Genomic DNA, 16,705 nt, shown 5'->3' with positions numbered 1-16,705 from the left:
CTCCTTCTCAAAAAAAAAAAAAAAAAAAATACAAAAAATTAGCTGGGTGTGGTGGCTCACACCTATAATCCCAGCACTGTGGGAGGCTGAGGTGGGCGGATCACTTGAGGCCATGAATTCGAGACCAGCCTGGCCAACATGGTGAAACCTGTCTCTCCGAAAAATACAAAAATTAGCCAGGCATGGTGGCTCCCACACATAGTCCCAGCTACTTGGGAGGCTGAGGCAGGAGAATCGCTTGAACCTAGGAGGCGCAGGTTGCAGAGAGCCAACATCACACCACTGCACTCCAGCCTGGGTGACAGAGCAAGACCCTGTCTCAAAATAAATAAATAATAAATTTTAAAAATATAAAAATTTGGCCGGGCACGGTGGCTCACGCTTGTAATCCCAGCACTTTGGGAGGCCAAGGCGGGCGGATCACGAGGTCAGGAGATCGAGACCATCCTGGCTAACACAGTGAAACCCCGTCTCTACTAAAAATACAAAAAATTAGCCGGGCTTGGTGGCGGGCGCCTGTGGTCCCAGCTGCTCGAGAGGCTGAGGCAGGAGAATGGTGTGAACCCGGGAGGCGGAGCTTGCAGTGAGCCGAGATCCAGCCTGGGCGACAGAGCGAGACTCTGTCTCAATAAATAAATAAATAAATAAATATTAGCCAGGTGTGGTGCCGCACACCTGTAATCCCAGCTACTTGGGAGGCTGAGGCAGGAGAATCACTTGAACTCAGGAGGCAGAGGTTGCAGTGAGCCGAGATAACGCCACTGCACTCCAGCCTGGGTGAGGGAGTGAGTCTCAAAAAAACAAACAAAAAAACCATGTTCTGAATCCTAACAGGCACCTCTGGGTTGTTGGGAGTCCTCCTGGGAAGGGGCTCCAGTCCCATAACCGAGGCGCATCCTCCCCTGCACACTCTTTCCAGAACCTCCCCGCTCCCTGCTGTCCCCACCCCACCCCTGCTCTCCTCCCGCTCCCTGCTCTCCCCCACACACACCTCTCTGTCAGGTGGGCAAGGTAAGTCCCCCCAACCACACAGACAAGAGGGAAAGGGGCTGCTTGCATCCCAGAGCCCCTGGTGGCCATGGGACACCCGTCTCTTTAGGGCCCGGAATGGCCCTGAGCCAAGCCAGGGTCCAGTGTGGGTACAGAGGGCGCTCCCCGCAGCACTGACCCCAGCCCCGACCAAGGGGTTCCCTGCCCAGCAGCTGCCCGCAGGAGAACCTGCCTTTGATGTTGTAGGCGCCGTCGTTGAACTCCAGCTGGAAGACATCATAGCTGGAGCGGTTGGCGTCCAGGGTGCCCGTGACCTTGCGGCAGCCGATGAAGCCGTGCTCCCCGCGGAACACGATGATGGGGCGGTTGATGAGCTTCATGAGGAAGAGCTCTGAGTCCCCTGTCCCAGAAAGAGGGGAGTCAGTGAGCCTCCTGGCAGGGAGTGGGGTGGAGGCTGGGGTGACCAGAGAGGGGGGGCCAGGAGCTGGGGTCACACAGCCGTCAGCCCCAGGGTAGGACAGTGCAGGGGCAGTCCAGGGGGATGCCCAGCACAGAGCAGGCCTTGGCTGGGGCTACCAAGTGACCACGGCATGGCCAGACCCTCCAGGACTCCAGGACAGCTCCGGGGAACTGGGGCTTCGGCGTTACCTGCTGTCTCCACCGAGGCGGCCAGCTGCCCATTCTTCTTGGAGGTCACAAACTTGCCATTGGACGCCCGCAGTGTGATGCGCCGGTCACGCCACTCGATGTCGAAGTAGCAGCTGGCATTCCTGGGGGACGGCGGGACAGGGTCAGGCGGGGTAGCCCAGGCAAGGTGGAGGCGGGGGTGACAGGTGAGAGGGAGGCACTCACTTGGTGGAGGCGGTGGACTGCACGCCCCCGGTGGCCGTCAGCGTCCAGTACTTGCCCGTGTGGGTACGGAAGGCACACTTTTTGGTGTCGCGGTCGATCTCCAGCTGGAAAGTCTCCTGGTCGGTCTCCTCGTCCTGATTGGCAGACAGGTCCATACCTGCAGAGAGGAGGCCTTGGGCTGGTACAGGGGCCCCACACCCCCTAGTTCTGGCAGACCACAGCCCTGAACTCACAGAACTACAGAGACAAGGGAACACCACGGGGTGGGGTGGGGCGGGCGGCTGAGACCCCACAGTGGCACACATGAGAGGCAGCAGAGAGCACCCAGGAACGCAGGCAGGGCCAGCCAGAGGCCAAGGCCAGCTACATCTGTTCCCACATGACTTTCCCCAGTTAGAGAAATAATAGGGGCCAGGGACAGGGGCTCATGCCTGTGATCCCAACACTTTGGGAGGCCAAGGCAGGAGGATTGCTTGAGTCTAGGAGTTTGAGACCAGCCTGGGCAACATAGCAAGACCCTCATCCCCCCATCTCTACAAATTATTTATTTATTTTTTTTTTTTTGAGACGGAGTCTCGCTCTTTCACCCAGGCTGGAGTACAGTGGCGCGATCTCGGCTCACTGCAGGCTCCCCCCCCTCCCCGGGGTTAACGCCATTTTCCTGCCTCAGCCTCCCTTGTAGCTGGACTACAGGCGCCTGCCACCTCACCCGGCTAATTTTTTTTTGTTTTTTTTAGTAGAGACGGGGGTTTCACCGTGTTAGCCAGGATGGTCTCGACCTCCTGACCTCGTGATCCGCCCGCCTCGGCCTCCCAAAGTGCTAGGATTACAGGCGTGAGCCACCGCACCCGGCCTACAAATTATTTTTTTAATTAGCTGGGAGTGGTGGTGCACGCCTGTGGTCCCAGCTACTTGGGAGGCTGAGGCAGGAGGATCACTGAGGCAGGAGGTTGAGGCTGCAGTGAGCCGTGATTACACCACTGCACTCCAGCCTGAGTGACAGAGTGAGACCCTGTCTCAAAAAAACAAAAAGAATCAAGAAACCAACTGCACAAAAGACATTCTTGAGCCAATCAGGAGGGTCTTAACGTGGCCCAGAATTAGATGTTAAGGATTGATTAGTGTTGATCACGTTGTAGTTACATAAGAAAATGGCCTCATTTTTTTAGAAACACAGATGGAAGTATTTTGGGATGAAATGCCCTGATGTCAGGGATTTGCTTCAAATACAACCAAAAATGGCATAGAAAAGGACAAATGGGGCTGCAGCACAGCAGAACAGCGCATCTTGGGGGGCCGTGTCTGGGGGTTCATGCTATTGTTCCTGCTTCTATGTAAAAGTTAAAATAAAACATAATGGTACATGTTCCTTTCCTTTAGAAAACTTGTAAAAGGGCCGGGTGCGGTGGCTCATATCTCCTGCAATTCCAGCACTTTGGGAGGCCAAGTCGGGAGGATCATTTGAGACCAGGAGTTCAAGACCAGCCTGGGCAACTTAGCAAGACCCTACGTCTTTAAAAAAAAGAAAAAAGGGCCGGGCACAGTGGCTCACACCTGTAATCCCAGCACTTTGGGAGGCCAAGGCAGGTGGATCACCTGAGGTCGGGAGTTCGAGACCAGCCTGACCAACATGGAGTCACCCTGTCTCTACTAAAAATACAAAATTGCCTGAGGCTGAGGCAGAAGAATGGCTTGAACCTGGTTGGCAGAGATGGCAATGAGCCGAGATCACACCATTGCACTCCAGCCTGGGCAACAAGAGCGAAATTCCGCCTCAAAAACAACAAAAAACATTTTTTTAAACCCTGTCTCTAAAACAAAAAAAAGGAAACTATGAAGTCCGACATGTCCCCTTTCCACCCCACTGCAGAACACTCCTGTGTTGGCAAATACATCTTTCTTTTTCTTTCTTTTTTTTTTTTTTTTTTTTTTTTTGAGACGGAGTCTCGCTCTGTCGCCCAGTCTGGAGTGCAGTGGCGCCATCTCAGCTCACTGCAAGCTCCGCCTCCCGGGTTCACACCATTCTCCTGCCTCAGCCTCTCCGAGTAGCTGGGACTACAGGCGCCCGCCACCACGCCGGGCTGATTTTTTATATTTTTAGTAGAGACGGGGTTTCACCGTGGTCTCAATCTCCTGACCTCGGGATCCGCCCGCCTCGGCCTCCCAAAGTGCTGGGATTACAAGCGTGAGCCACCAAGCCCGGCCACATCTTTCTTTCTTTTTGATTCTGGGTCTTGCTCTGTTGCCCAGGTTGGAGTGCAGTGGCACAATCATAGCTCACTGCAGCTTCGACTTCCTGGGCTCAAGTGATCCTCCCACCTCAGCCTCCCAAATAGCTCAGACTACAGGCACACACCACATATCAAGCTAATTTTTTTTTTCTATTTGGTAGAGACAGGATCTGGCTATGTTGCCTAGGATGGTCTTGAACTCCTGGCCTCACACGATCCTCCTAACTCAGCCTCCCAAAGTGCTGAGATTACAGACAGGAGCCACCATGTGCCCAGCCAGTGAACACACAACTTTCTAGCTGTTTTTTTCTTACACATAAGAAACGTGCGGGTTGCCGCAGTGGCTCACGCCTGTAATCCCAGCATTTTGGGAAGCTGAGGCCGGTGGATCACCTGAGGTCATGAGTTCAAGACCAGCCTTGCCAACATGGTGAAACCCCCACCTCTACTAAAAATACAAACATTAGCTGGGCGTGGTGGGGCACGCCTGTAATCCCAGCTACTTGGAAGGCTGAGGCAGGAGAATCGCTTGAACCTGGGAGGCAGAGGTTGCAGTGAGCTGAGATTGCACCACTGCACTCGAGCCTAGGTGACAGAGTGAGACTCCATCTCAAAAAAAAGAAAGAAAGAAACATGCACAGATGTCCTCTGTCTCTGGATTTGCATACTGTTTTCTGTACGGCATCTTTACATGTTTCCATGTCCCTAAAAAGTCGAATGGGACTGGCCGGGCGCAGTGGCCCACGCCTGTAATCCCAGCACTTTGGGAGGCCGAGGCGAGCGGATCATGAGGTCAGGAGTTTGAGACCAGCCTGGCCAACATGGTGAAACCTCATCTCTACTAAAAATACAAAAAAAAGGACCAGGCGCGGTGGCTCATGCCTGTAATCCCAGCACTTTGGGAGGCCGAGGCGGGCGGATCACAAGGTCAGGAGATCAAGATCATCCTGGCTAACACGGTGAAACTACTAAAAATACAAAAAAAAAAAAAAAAAAAAAATTAGCCGGGCGCGGTAGTGGGCGCCTGTAGTCCCAGCTACTCCGGAGGCTGAGGCAGGAGAATGGCGTGAACCCGGAAGGCGGAGCTTGCAGTGAGCTGAGATCGCGCCACTGCGCGAGACTCTGTCTCAAAAAAAAAAAAAAAAAAAAAAAAAATTGCTGGGTATGGTGGCGGGTGCCTGTAATCCCAGCTACTCAGGAGGCTGACGCAGGAGAATTGCTTGAACCCAGGAGGCGGAGGCTGCAGTGAGCTGAGATCCGCCACTGCACTCCAGCCTGGGTGACAGAGCAAGACTCTGTCTCAGAATAGGACCCCAGGGATCTCTATCATCGGGAAACTTAAGGTGGCTTTCGGGTTTTGCTCCCCTAAGCTATAGTGCAGCTGCTATTCTTTTTTTGAGAAAGAGAGTCTCACTCTGTCTCCCGGGCTGGAGGGCAATGGCGTGATCTCGCCTCACTGAAACCTCTGCCTCCTGAGTTCAAGTGATTCTCCTGCCTCAGCCTCCTGAGTAGCTGGGATTACAGGCACCCACCACTGTGCCCGGCTAATTTTTTTGTATTTTTAGTAGAGAAGGAGTTTCACTATGTTGGCCAGGCTGGTCTCAAACTCCTGACCTCAGGTGATCCGCCCACCTCAGCCTCCCAAAGTGCTGGGATTACAGGTAGGAGCCACTGCGCCCGGCCCACAATTGCTATTCATTATAACTACATCGCTTTGCATATCCATGTGGATTCCTCCAGCTAAAACCTGGAGGTGGGATGTTTGGCTCCAGCAGCACAAATTCACATTCCCCACGCGCTCTGGATTCTAAGAACTGCAGCAGCAGAGGCGTCTGCCGGGCTCTGTATGGGTGCCTGGCTCAGAGCTGGAGAGTGTCTTCGTTTGGGCACCTTTATGCCGCAGGGACCTCAGCGGTGGATGGCAGGCAGCACCCACAGGAGAGGGAGGCTAGTGGGTGGTAGAGCCCACACCCAGAGGACACATCCTCAGTTCCTTTTTTTTTAGAGATAGGGTCTTGCTCTGTTGCCCAGGCTGGAGTGCAAGTGGCCCCAGCATGGCTCTCTACAGCCTCCAACTCCTGGGCTCAAAGGATCCTCTTGCCTCAGCCCCCCCAGTAGGTGGTACCACAGGCACTCGCCACTACGCCTGGCTAACTTTAAAAGTATTTTGTACAGATGGGGGGTGGTCTCGCTATGTTGCCCAAACTCCTGGACTCAAGCAATCCTCCCACCTTTGCCTCCCAAAGTGCTGGGATTACAGGGGTAAGCCACCGCGCCCGGCCTCCCCATCCTGTTCCATCCTGACCCAACCATGCATCCCCACATCCGCTCCACACGCAGGGATCTTCATCCCACTTCACAAAGAGGGAGACTGAGGCTGGTGGTGGCGTGTCCTTGCCTAAGGTCACACAGCAAGAGAAAGTAAGGGTCTGGCTGGCTCTCTAGACAGGAGGTGGGCGGCCCTCTTGCCACGCCCTTTCCCTGCCCCACCCTCCTGTCTATGGGTCCCTGGCCCCGCCCCTTCTTGGAACCCCTTGGGCTCCACCCTTCAGGTTCCCTGGGCCCCCTCAAGCCCGTAGCCCCTCTCCTCCACAGCATCCACTGCCTGGAACTCCATTGGGTGGGCTGGCTGGGCCACCACACCCCAGCCAAGCACAAGAGGAGGATGAGGTGAGCAGGCTGGGTCCCCAGGGTGCCGGAACCATCCTAAGGCCACACCTCAGGGAACACAACGAGGGCTGGGGCCTCTGCTCGTTCGGCCCACCACCAGCCAAGAGGCTGTGCAAAGGTCTGGCCCGCCCCACCCCCACTGCACAGAAGCCGCAGGGCTGCAGGGAGCCACACCCGCACAGCTGCCCTTACCGCCCCCTCATTCTGTTCAGAAGGGCCTGCGTGTCTACAGGCGGGGGCCGCAGCCTGCTGTGTTCAAAGCCACCGCAGAGGCCCTGGCCTATGCCGGCCACAGAGCACCACCTGTCCAACGTGTTGGGGGTCCGCTGATCGGAGGGAAGTTAGGGACCAGGTAAGAGGACAGCCTCCTGCAGGCCCACCCCAGCAGCAGAAAGGACGGAGGGAGAGGTTCTAGGTCCACCCCAGCAGCAGAAAAAAACAGAGGGCACCGGGGGCTCCAGGTTCCCCAGAAAGAGGGGCAAAAGGAGAAGGGGGGGGCAGGGGAACAGAAACCACATTAGCACAGCCTCGTCCTAGCGTTTACAGGGCTCGTCCTCACACAGCCTTGCAAATAAGCAGGGCGCTTACCAGCCCGCCTGGAACAAATGCAGGAAGCCGGGAGGCTCCTTCTCAATGAGACTTCCGGTGGCTGCGCTGGGCTTAACTGGGGGCAGCCACGGGGCCACGTGTGAATGCACATCGGCCTTAATCCTCCTGGTAACTCCATGAAATTTACACTAACCTCATCCCCCAAGCCAGAGAAGAAAGGGAGCTTCCCAGCCATTCCTAGCCCAGGGCCACACAACTGCCGCCATCTGTACCAGGACTCAGTCCCCATCAGCCTGTTACGTTCAATCCTGGAACTGGTTTGATGCAAAGGCTTAGGCCAGCCAGTGAGGCACCCACCGCGGGGGGTAAGGCACCCCTGGGCGAGGGAGGGATAGGGGAAAGGGGAGTCATCCCCCCAGTCCAGCAGGGCCCCTCCTGGCTCCAAAGCCCTCGGTTGGCCTTGGAGTCTCTAATTAGAGCTGTGTTACTATGGGAACAGGGTTTTCTTCAGGATTTTTCTTTTCCTCAACAGAGGCACAGAAATCCTGAGTCACAGGCCCACAGAAGCCCCTGGGAGCCAGGAGATTAAGAGTCTCCTGTGCCAGGCCCATGGGTACCTCTCCCTCCTCCTTCTAGAGAGGTCTACCCTGCCTGGTGAGCTCCCCTCACAGTGGCCTTCCCTGTTTCCAGCCTTTGAGCCATTCCCTCTTTTTTTTTTTATTATTTTATTTTAATTATAGTTTTTGTTTGTTTTGGTTTTTTTTTTTTTTTTTTGTTGCCCAGGCTGGAGTGCAATGGTGCGATCTCGGCTCACTGCAACCTCCGCCTCCCGGGTTCAAGCGATTCTCCTGCCTCAGCCTCCAGAGTAGCTGGGATTACAGGCATGCGCCACCACAGCCGGCTAATTTTTGTATTTTTAGTAGAGACGGGGTTTCTCCACGTTGGTCAGACTGGTCTCAAACTCCCGACCTCCAGGTGATCCGCCTGCCTCGGACTCCCAAAGTGCTGGAATTACAGGCGTGAGCCACACTGCACCCAGCCAAAAAAAATATTTTTGAGACAGGGTCTCGCTCTGTTGCCCAGGCTGGAGTACAGTGGCACGATCTCGGCTCACTGCAGCCTCAAACTCCCTGGCTCAAGCGATCCTCCCATCTCGGCCTCCTGAGTGGCTGGGACGACAGGCGTGCATCACCATGCCTGGCTAATTTTTTGTATTTTTTTGTAGACAGAGGTTTTGCCATGTTGCCCAGGCTGGCCTTGAACTCCTAGGCTGAAGCCGTCTTCCCTCCTTGGCCTCCCAAAGTGCTTGGATTACAGGAGAGAGGCAGTGTGCCTGGCCTTCTGAACCATTCTGTCTGTGGTGGCTCAGAGGGGCACCCTCTGGTTGCCTCACACCCTCCAGTTCCCATCACCGCCCCCAGGCCTTAACAGTCCCCAGACGCCCCTGGCTTGTTCAAAACAGGCAATCCCTCCATCTCATTTAGGGGAGGGGGCCTGGAATGTTCTGTGGCTTCACCTCACCACCCCGCTTTCCAGTCGACTCCTGCAACTACCTGGCCATTTCAAATGCCTCTGCATCCTTATACAAGCCGTTCCCTGGGCTCAGAATGCCCTGCACCTCGTAGGGAGAACTCTTACACATCCTGCAAAGCCCAGCTTGACGAGCCCTTCCTCAGTCAGCCATCTGGAGTGGCTGGGAGAGGGAATGTCCCAAGCCAGCAGGGAGGACAGGTCCTATCCCTGGCATGGAGCCCCAGATGCAAGGAGGCTGGCGGGAGAGGACACGAACAGATGTGAGAGAAGACAGGAAGTGTGGAGAGGCATGGCCCAGGGTCAGGGCCAGGGTAGGTGTGGATCCTGGGGAGCAGGGAGGAGCCCGGGGCGTGGCGGGAGGACAAAGGAGCACTCACTCAGCTGACCCAGCCTCTGGTGTGATGGGCTGAAAGCCCCTGCCCAGGGCAGCTCTGGGCCAGCCCAAGGAGGCCTGGAATGCAACACTTTACAGATGGGGAAACTGAGGCTGAAGAGCAGGGCACAGCGTTTTTCAAAGGGGAGCACCCTGCCCCCACCGGGCCCGCCCGTGCAGGCCTGCAGAGATGATTCACATCCCCCCTGCCAGCTAAGTCCGGATCCTCCCCTTCCTGGCTGGCGTTCCCCAGCATGTGTTGGAAGCAGACACCTCCCCCTTGCCACGCAGGCCCGTCCAAAATGGCCTCTGCAGACACGCCCCCCACGCCCACCCCTGCAGACTCCAGTTCCCCCAAAAGCCCCCCGGGAGTTGGCTGACATAGAAACGAGATAAGGACCCCAAGATCTGAGGCCAGAGGAGCCCCAACCTCGGCCCCCAAGTACCCCCACCCCCCTGCCGTTCCACATCCCTTTCAACTCCAAGCTGAGCCATCACCACCACCTCTCCTGGCTGCAATTTCTGGTTCCTCCCACCCTATCAGCCTGAATCACACCCCAGACGCCCCCAGCAAGCTTCTCAGGAGAGGGGAGTATCTGCCCAGGCTCGCCAAAAACACCCTCAGGCTCTCTGCTCCTTTCTGGCCCCCAGGGCCAAGACCACCACCTACTTCTGCGACTTCTTCCCCGACTTCTTCCCCACGGGAGGCTGTGGCTGCAACCTCAAGGCAAGGACTAAGTTCTCATCGAGGGTCCTGCGGCCCCGACCTCACAAGCTTCCTCCCAGCCACACTGGGCTTTCTCTGTACCTTCCTGCCGTAAGACCTTTGCACAGGCGACACCCACTGCCTACAACACTGGTCCACACACCGCCCCCCCATACCTGCCACCTTCTTCATCCTTCAGGCCAGCTCAAATGTCCTGCTCAGAAAGGACTCACCTATCTAATAACCTGTACCCGCTGCCTTTTCCTTGACACTTCGTAATGTCCCCAAGAGAACGTGAACCCCACTGGTTCACTCATGGCTCAGCAGGTCCCCTTAGTAGGGCTCAATGCCTGCTGATCAGGTGAGGAGCTCTGCCCGCCATGTGCTGTGGGAAACAGGAAAAGGGGTTTCTAGAGCCAAATGCACCCACTTCTGCATGCTGCTTCCTTGTGGTCACTTGCTGTGTGACCCAGAACAAGCAGCTTCACCTCTCTGGGATTTAAGGTAGCAAACTTCAGGCACAAAATGGCCATTACCCCACCCAGGCCTCCACCCTCACCCCCACTGCCATGGGGGGTCTTTCCCCCTTCTGCAGAGCCCACAGCCAAGGGGGGGCCGTCAGGAGGGCTCCTTCCAAGAGGAGGGATGAGGACACAAACTGGGCTCCCGTCCAGACATCTCCAAGGCCTGGGGTCCGACTTCCTATCCAGGGAAAAAGATCCCCCCACGCCCCTCCCTCCAGCGGGGCCTCTGTCTGCAAGCAAGGAACAGCTTCTCCGCCAGGAGTAGAAGAGGACGCCAAAAAGGAAGAGAAATCCCCTGGGGGAGAATCTGAGAAAGACGGGAAACAGTGGGGGCCCATTTCTGGCGCACAGGCCGGTCGCAAATAGCCGTGCCTGCAGGAGGCCCCGGAGGGGACGGATCGAGTTGCAGTCAATTGTTCCCGGGGAGCGCCTTAGGGGATGGGTTCACCAGAGGGTAGGGGCTTCCCGAGGGAGCTGGCCTGGGGTCTCCGGGCTCGCGCTGAAGCCGCCCTCGGTCGCCCACGGAGCGGAGCTCAGCGCACCGGCCCGGAGACGCGCGCGGCGGGCGAAGGGCGGGGTTCCTGGAGGGCCGCCATCCGCGCCACGCCGTTCCCGGGCCGCGGCGCGAGGAGGGAGACCGCCTCCTGGGGAACCTCGGGACCCGAGCCCTGGGCCCGGGGGCGGCGCGGGGGGCTTCTCTGCAGGGGTGACCCGCAAAAGCCGATCCCCTCCCCCGCCCCGCCGCATCTGGTTTTCCCATCTGCAGAGATGGAGCAGGACAAAGGGGACGAGGGAGGACCCAGTCGAGGCGACCCGCCCCCCTGCTCACAAAGGCCGCGGCCTCGAGCGCGGGGCAGACGCGGGAGGAGGGGCTGGGGGGAAGGGCTGACACCCCGCGCGCACCCCCCAGCGGAGGCCGACCCCGCCCGGCAGCCGGAGGAGGTGGAGGAAAGCCGGGCAGACGGGGAGGTGGAGGAGCGCCCCGCCGGGATCAAAGGCCTGGCTAACCTCCCCCATCTCGCCCGCGAAAGTCTGCTGGCGGGGGTGGAGGCGCGCCCTTGCGAGTGGCGACCCTTGCCTCCGACCCCCGAGCTCCAGGCCCGCCGGCGGGGGGAGGAGCACGAGGAAATGGGCGAGGGGCGCCGGCTCCCCAAGAGCTGGGACCGTCGATCCGAGGGATCGGGGCGCGTGGGGAGAGCCGAGATTGGGCGGGGGGGTTAGGAGGATGCACGTATGGTTGCGACTCCGCGGGGCCTAGGGAAGCCCACGACCCCAGCCCGGGGTGGGTGGTGGGCAGCGGCGCCCGAGGATGGGCAAAGCCCCACCCCTCGCCCCCTCCAGGCGGGGTAGCCCGCGTGCCTAGCGGGGGCGCACTGGGCAGTGCTCTGGACCGCAGCGGCGCCGTGAGCGAGAAAGGGCGGGAGGCTGGAGGGGCGCGGGTGGGGTGTGCTTTGTGCACGGACCGGGAGAGGCGGGGGCAGCGTCCCCACTCACCCTGGCGCGTGGACACGTTCCTCTCGTTGGCCGCCTGCAGCACGACCTGGGCGCAGCTCTGCTCCAGGGCAAAGAGCTCGTCCTTGCCCACCTTGGTGGCCTTGCCCGCCTTGAGCGTGCCGCTGGGCCCCGACGGCGCCAGGTAACGGCCCTCGCAGTCGCGGAAGGCCACCTTGCCGGAGCGGAACTCCAGCGTGTAGCCAGTGGCCGGCTCGGGGCGCGCCACCAGGCGCCCGTCGTGGCGCAAAAAGCGGTGGTCAGAGGTCTGCACGCTGTAGCGCTGGTCCTGGAAGGCGAGGGTGATGAGAGAGTCGACGCCCCAGGGCACGTCGCGGTCCACGGCGATCTCGTCGGCCGGCCGCGCGCTCAGGTGCGCGTAGCGCTTACGGGTGACGCTGTAGATGTTGACCTGAGGGTGCATGGCGATGTGCACGCTCCACTTCTCGGCGGGGGACACCGTCTGCGCGAAGCACGACAGGCGGTCCTCGGTGCCGCCGAAATAGCGCCGGTGCGCCTCGGACTGCAGCGACCAGCGGCCGTCGTCGTGCGCCACGATGAGGAAGCGGCAGTCGGGACCGGGCACCTCGCGCTCGCAGGTCACGTTGCCGTCCTTGTCCGCCGCCAGGTAGCGGCCCAGGTGGCTGCGCAGGCACACGGCCGCGCTGCCCGCCTCGTCAGGGGGCTGCTCCAGCGTCCAGATCTGCTTCTTCTTCAGGCTGCTGGCCGACGCGTTAACCTTGAACCCGAACGCCTCGGCCGTCAGGTACTTGTTGCCGCAGTTGATGAGGCCGAACTGGATCTGCACCGCCTCGGCTGTGCCGTTGGCGGTCATGGTGGCGGTGGACGGGAGGCCGCGGCGCGGCCCCGGGAGGTGGGTGGCGGGTCCCCGCGGCGGCGCCCCTGGCTCCTTTGTTCGGCTGCCGCGATCCGCACGCACCCTCCGCAGCGCTCCACAAAGCCGGGCTCGCGGCGCCCCGGCAGCTTTATAGGCAAGGTGACGTCAGCGCCACCAGGCCCTGCCCCTGCCCCGCCCCTGGCTCCGCGCGGGAGGGGCCCCGGGCCGAGGGACCCGGCGCTGCGGCCCCCGCTGCTGCCCCGCCGGTGCTCTCACCCCACCCCGCAGCGCCGCCGCATGAGGACATCAGCCCTCACAACCCCGGCTCCCCGCGCCAGCCACCTAATCCCCCCGGATGTCCCCCACCTCGGACACCCCGACCCCAAGCCTCGCTAGGAGCAAGGACGAGCCAGGTTTGAGGTCACGATGGAGACTGCAGAGACCACGGTGCAGATCGGTACTGGGTGGAGGTGGGGGTCCGAGGGCTGCCTGGAGGAGGTGGCCTTGGAGCACATATAGCCTTGCAGAAGCCGAGAGGCAGACGAGGGAAGGAGGCTGGGAGCTGACAGTGTGGTGGGGACCCGGTGAGGCCAGGACCTGGGACCCGCAGACCCCAACACACCCAACTAGGTTGTCTCCGAGGCCCTGCAGCCTGGCCCTCCTGTGCAGAGATGTGGTTCCTTGAGGCTTCAGCCCCACAGCCACTGCCCTGAAGGCCACCAGGACCCCTCCGTGTGGCCCAACACTCGCCCCGGGTGGCCCAAATAGGTCTCCGGGAGAGTGGCTGAGTCAGTGGCCGACATTCCCAATGCTGGCGATGCCAGGGTTCAGGTCCCACCTGGCGGTGAGTGGGCAGGACAGGAATTGGTGTTCTCGTTTTTTGACACGTATCACAGAGGTCCAGCGACTGTGAGCCAGGCCAGCCCAGGTTTCTAGTTCCCAGACCGGTGTCCCTTCCCCTCCCAAGTCCCAATTTCATGGGACTCTGAGCTGGTCACACAGGAGGGACATGGTGCTGGCTACAGCCCCCCCCCGTCCTCAGAATCCCAACTCTCCATCCTCTTCCCCCAAAGGGGACGTTCCCTACAGACACCACCTCCCACGCCCTCACCCACCCCCTCTAGGGACACTTCCCTTTTCTGAGCCTCACCGAAGGCTGAGGCTTTTCCTGGACATTCTCCACATGCCAAAAGGCCCCTGGAATGCCAGCATGACCACAGGCTGCCCACAAGGTCTCAGTGTAACTCTGGGCCCTCAGCCGACTCGCTGATAGACTGGGATTGCTGGGGCTGGTCCGAGCCTGTGTCTGCCCCAGGCAATCCCAGCCAGGGGCTTTCAGTGAGTAGGGAAGATGGTGTCACCTTCTCGCCATCTTGCTTCAAATGGGTTTACCGGCAGAGCCTTGAGCCCCAGAACCCGCATGCCCTTGGCAACCCCTCCCACAGACACTGATGTTGTGGCTGTTAATTTTGGGCTTTGGCCAGAACCCCCTCCCATCAGCCCTCAACCGCAAGTCAACATGTTTTTGTGCTTCTTTGCTCTGCCCTGAGCCATACGCCGTGGAAAAAATCAAGGTTTAGCTGGGTGTGGTGGTGCGTGCCTGTGGTCCCAGCTACTCAGGAGGCTGAGGAAGGAGGATCCCTTGAGCCCAGGAGGTGGAGACTGCAGTGAACTATGACAGTGCCACTGCACTCCAGCCAGGTAGAGTGGCTCATACCTGAAATCCCAACACTTTGGGAGGCTGAAGCAGGAGGATGGCTTGAGGCCAGGAGTTCAGCCTGGGCAACATAGCAAGATCTTAGATAGATAGATAGATAGATAGATAGATAGATAGATAGATAGATAGACGATAGAAAACGCCTTGGCTTGAATGCCTCTGGTGATGGGGCTGCCATTGTCCTCTGTCCATTGCCAATGCAGGCAATAGGTGTTTGTCCTGCTCTAGATTGGGTAGAGATGTGAGTGAGTGAGCCCTGGTCCACAGCTGCTGCCAGGAAATGTGTCCTTGTGGACAGGACGAGCTCCAGATGCCTCTCATGGCCATAGAGCCCGGGACGGGGGAAGAGAGCATCTTGGGGTTTTGTTTATTTGTTTTTGAGACGGAGTCTTGCTCTGTCGCCCAGGCTGGAGTGCAGTGGCGCAATCTCGGCTCATTGCAACCTTCACCTCCAGGGTTCAAGCAATTCTCCTGCCTCAGCCTCCTGAGTAGCTGGGATTACAGGCATCCACCACCACGCTCGGGTAGTTTTTTGTATTTTCAGTAGAGAAGGGGTTTCACCATGTTGGCCAGGCTGGTCTCGAACTCCTGGCCTCAGGTGATCCACCCGCCTCAGCCCCCCAGAATGCTGGGATTACAGGCGTGAGCCACCGCACCCAGCCGAGTATCTTGGTTTTTATTATTTTTGTTTTTTTGGTTATTTTTGTTGTTGTTGTTTTTGAGACTGGGGTCTTGCTCTATTGCCCAGGGTGGAGTACAGTGGTGTGATCATGGCTCACTGCAGCTTCAAACTCCTGAGCTCAAGCTATCCTCCCACCTCAGCCTCCTGAGTAACTGGGACAACAGGTGCACGACACTCAGCTAATTTGTTTTATTTATTTATTTTTAGTTTTAGTTTTAGTTTCGGAGTCTTGCTCTTTCACCCAGGCTGGAGTGCAGTGGCGTGATCTCGGCTCACTGCAATCTCCATCTCCCAGGTTCAAGCGACTCTCCTGCCTCAGTCTCCTGAGTACCTGAGATTATAGGTGCCTGCCACCACGCCTGGCTAATTGGGTTTTGCCTTTTGGCCAGGTGGTCTCAAAATCCTGAATCAGGTGATCCATCTGCCTCACCTCCAAAGATGGTTACAGGATGAGCAGTGTCACCCAGGCTGGAGTGCAGTGGCACGATCTCGGCTTACTGCAACCTCCACCTCCCAGGTTCAAGCAATTCTCCGGCCTCAGCCTCCCAGTAGCTAGGACTACAGGTGCACACCACCACACCTGGCTAATTTTTTTATTTTTAGTAGAGACGGGGTTTCACCATATTAGCCAGGCTGGTCTTGAACTCCTGACTTCATGATCTGCCCGCCTGGGCCTCCCAAAGTGCTGGGATTAGGGGAGTGAGCCACCGTGCCCGGCCACAGAATAGCATTTTCGAAAATCATTCCTGCTCGGCACCATGCCCTGTCCTCACCTTGCCTGCATCTCGCTTACGATGGGCACCTCTGTGTCCGGGCAGGACAAGCTGCCCTTGAGCAAGTCACATGATCCTTCCTGCAGGCCCCACCCCAGGTCCCTCCGGGGAAGGATGGAGACATGGACACTGTGTCCCTGGGCCCTTTGGGAACCCAGGTGCCATCTGAGCCACCTTGGTACGAGGGCGTGGCACGAAGTGAGGCCAGTCCTGAGCTGCTCCTAGCTGGCCACTGGACACCATGCAGCAGGCCCTGCAGGGGAAAGTGAGGCCACCCGGAAGGGCTGCTCGGCTCACCCTGGACTCAGTTCCCTGAGTGAGGACTCGGACCCTGTCCTACCCAGCCAGACCGCCACTTACAAAGCAGGAGTCAACAACCAAAGGCCGCAGGCTGCTCCTTCTGGCTGCACAACCTCCCCCTCCCAGGCACTTCCCTGGGGCTTCCTGCTGTGCCCTCCTGGGGGACCCCCTTCTCACCGCAACTTTGCAGCCTCACACCTTCCTCAACAGCTTTTTTTTAGGCCTGAGCCCTGTGCTAGGTCTTGACTGTAGTCCAAAGACCAGGATTTGGGGCCTGGGAGCAAAATATACCCCTTCTAGAAGCTTCGGTTCTTCATTTGTGCAAGGACAGGGGTGGGATAGCCCTGAGTTTTTTTGTTTTTTTTTTTGCAGGGGATAGGGAGAGACAGGGTCTCACTCTGTCACCCAGGCTGGAGTGCAGTGGTGCGATCACAGCTCACTCCAGCCTCCACACCTTCCTCAACAGCTTTTTTTTA

General features: G+C 58.5%; 1 protein-coding gene across 1 annotated transcript in view; it reads right to left on the bottom strand.

Annotated features, from left to right (window-relative positions):
* Window positions 1–12,864, bottom strand: part of FSCN1 (fascin actin-bundling protein 1) — a 23,648-nt gene extending 10,784 nt beyond the window's left edge. The window contains exons 1-4 of the mRNA XM_058436408.1: window positions 11,923–12,864; window positions 1,843–1,999; window positions 1,639–1,760; window positions 1,169–1,390 (exon numbers count right to left, since the gene is read on the bottom strand). Of these exons, the coding sequence (XP_058292391.1) occupies window positions 1,169–1,390; window positions 1,639–1,760; window positions 1,843–1,999; window positions 11,923–12,754 (1,333 nt within the window). The 5' untranslated portion in view covers window positions 12,755–12,864. The remainder of the gene's footprint in view (window positions 1–1,168; window positions 1,391–1,638; window positions 1,761–1,842; window positions 2,000–11,922) is intronic.
* Between the last annotated feature and the right edge of the window lie 3,841 nt (window positions 12,865–16,705).

This window comes from Hylobates moloch, unplaced genomic scaffold (genome assembly GCF_009828535.3).
Source record: "Hylobates moloch isolate HMO894 unplaced genomic scaffold, HMol_V3 SCAFFOLD_1, whole genome shotgun sequence".
Taxonomy (NCBI): Eukaryota; Metazoa; Chordata; class Mammalia; order Primates; family Hylobatidae; genus Hylobates; species Hylobates moloch.
This window is presented reverse-complemented; position numbering and strand designations above follow the sequence as displayed.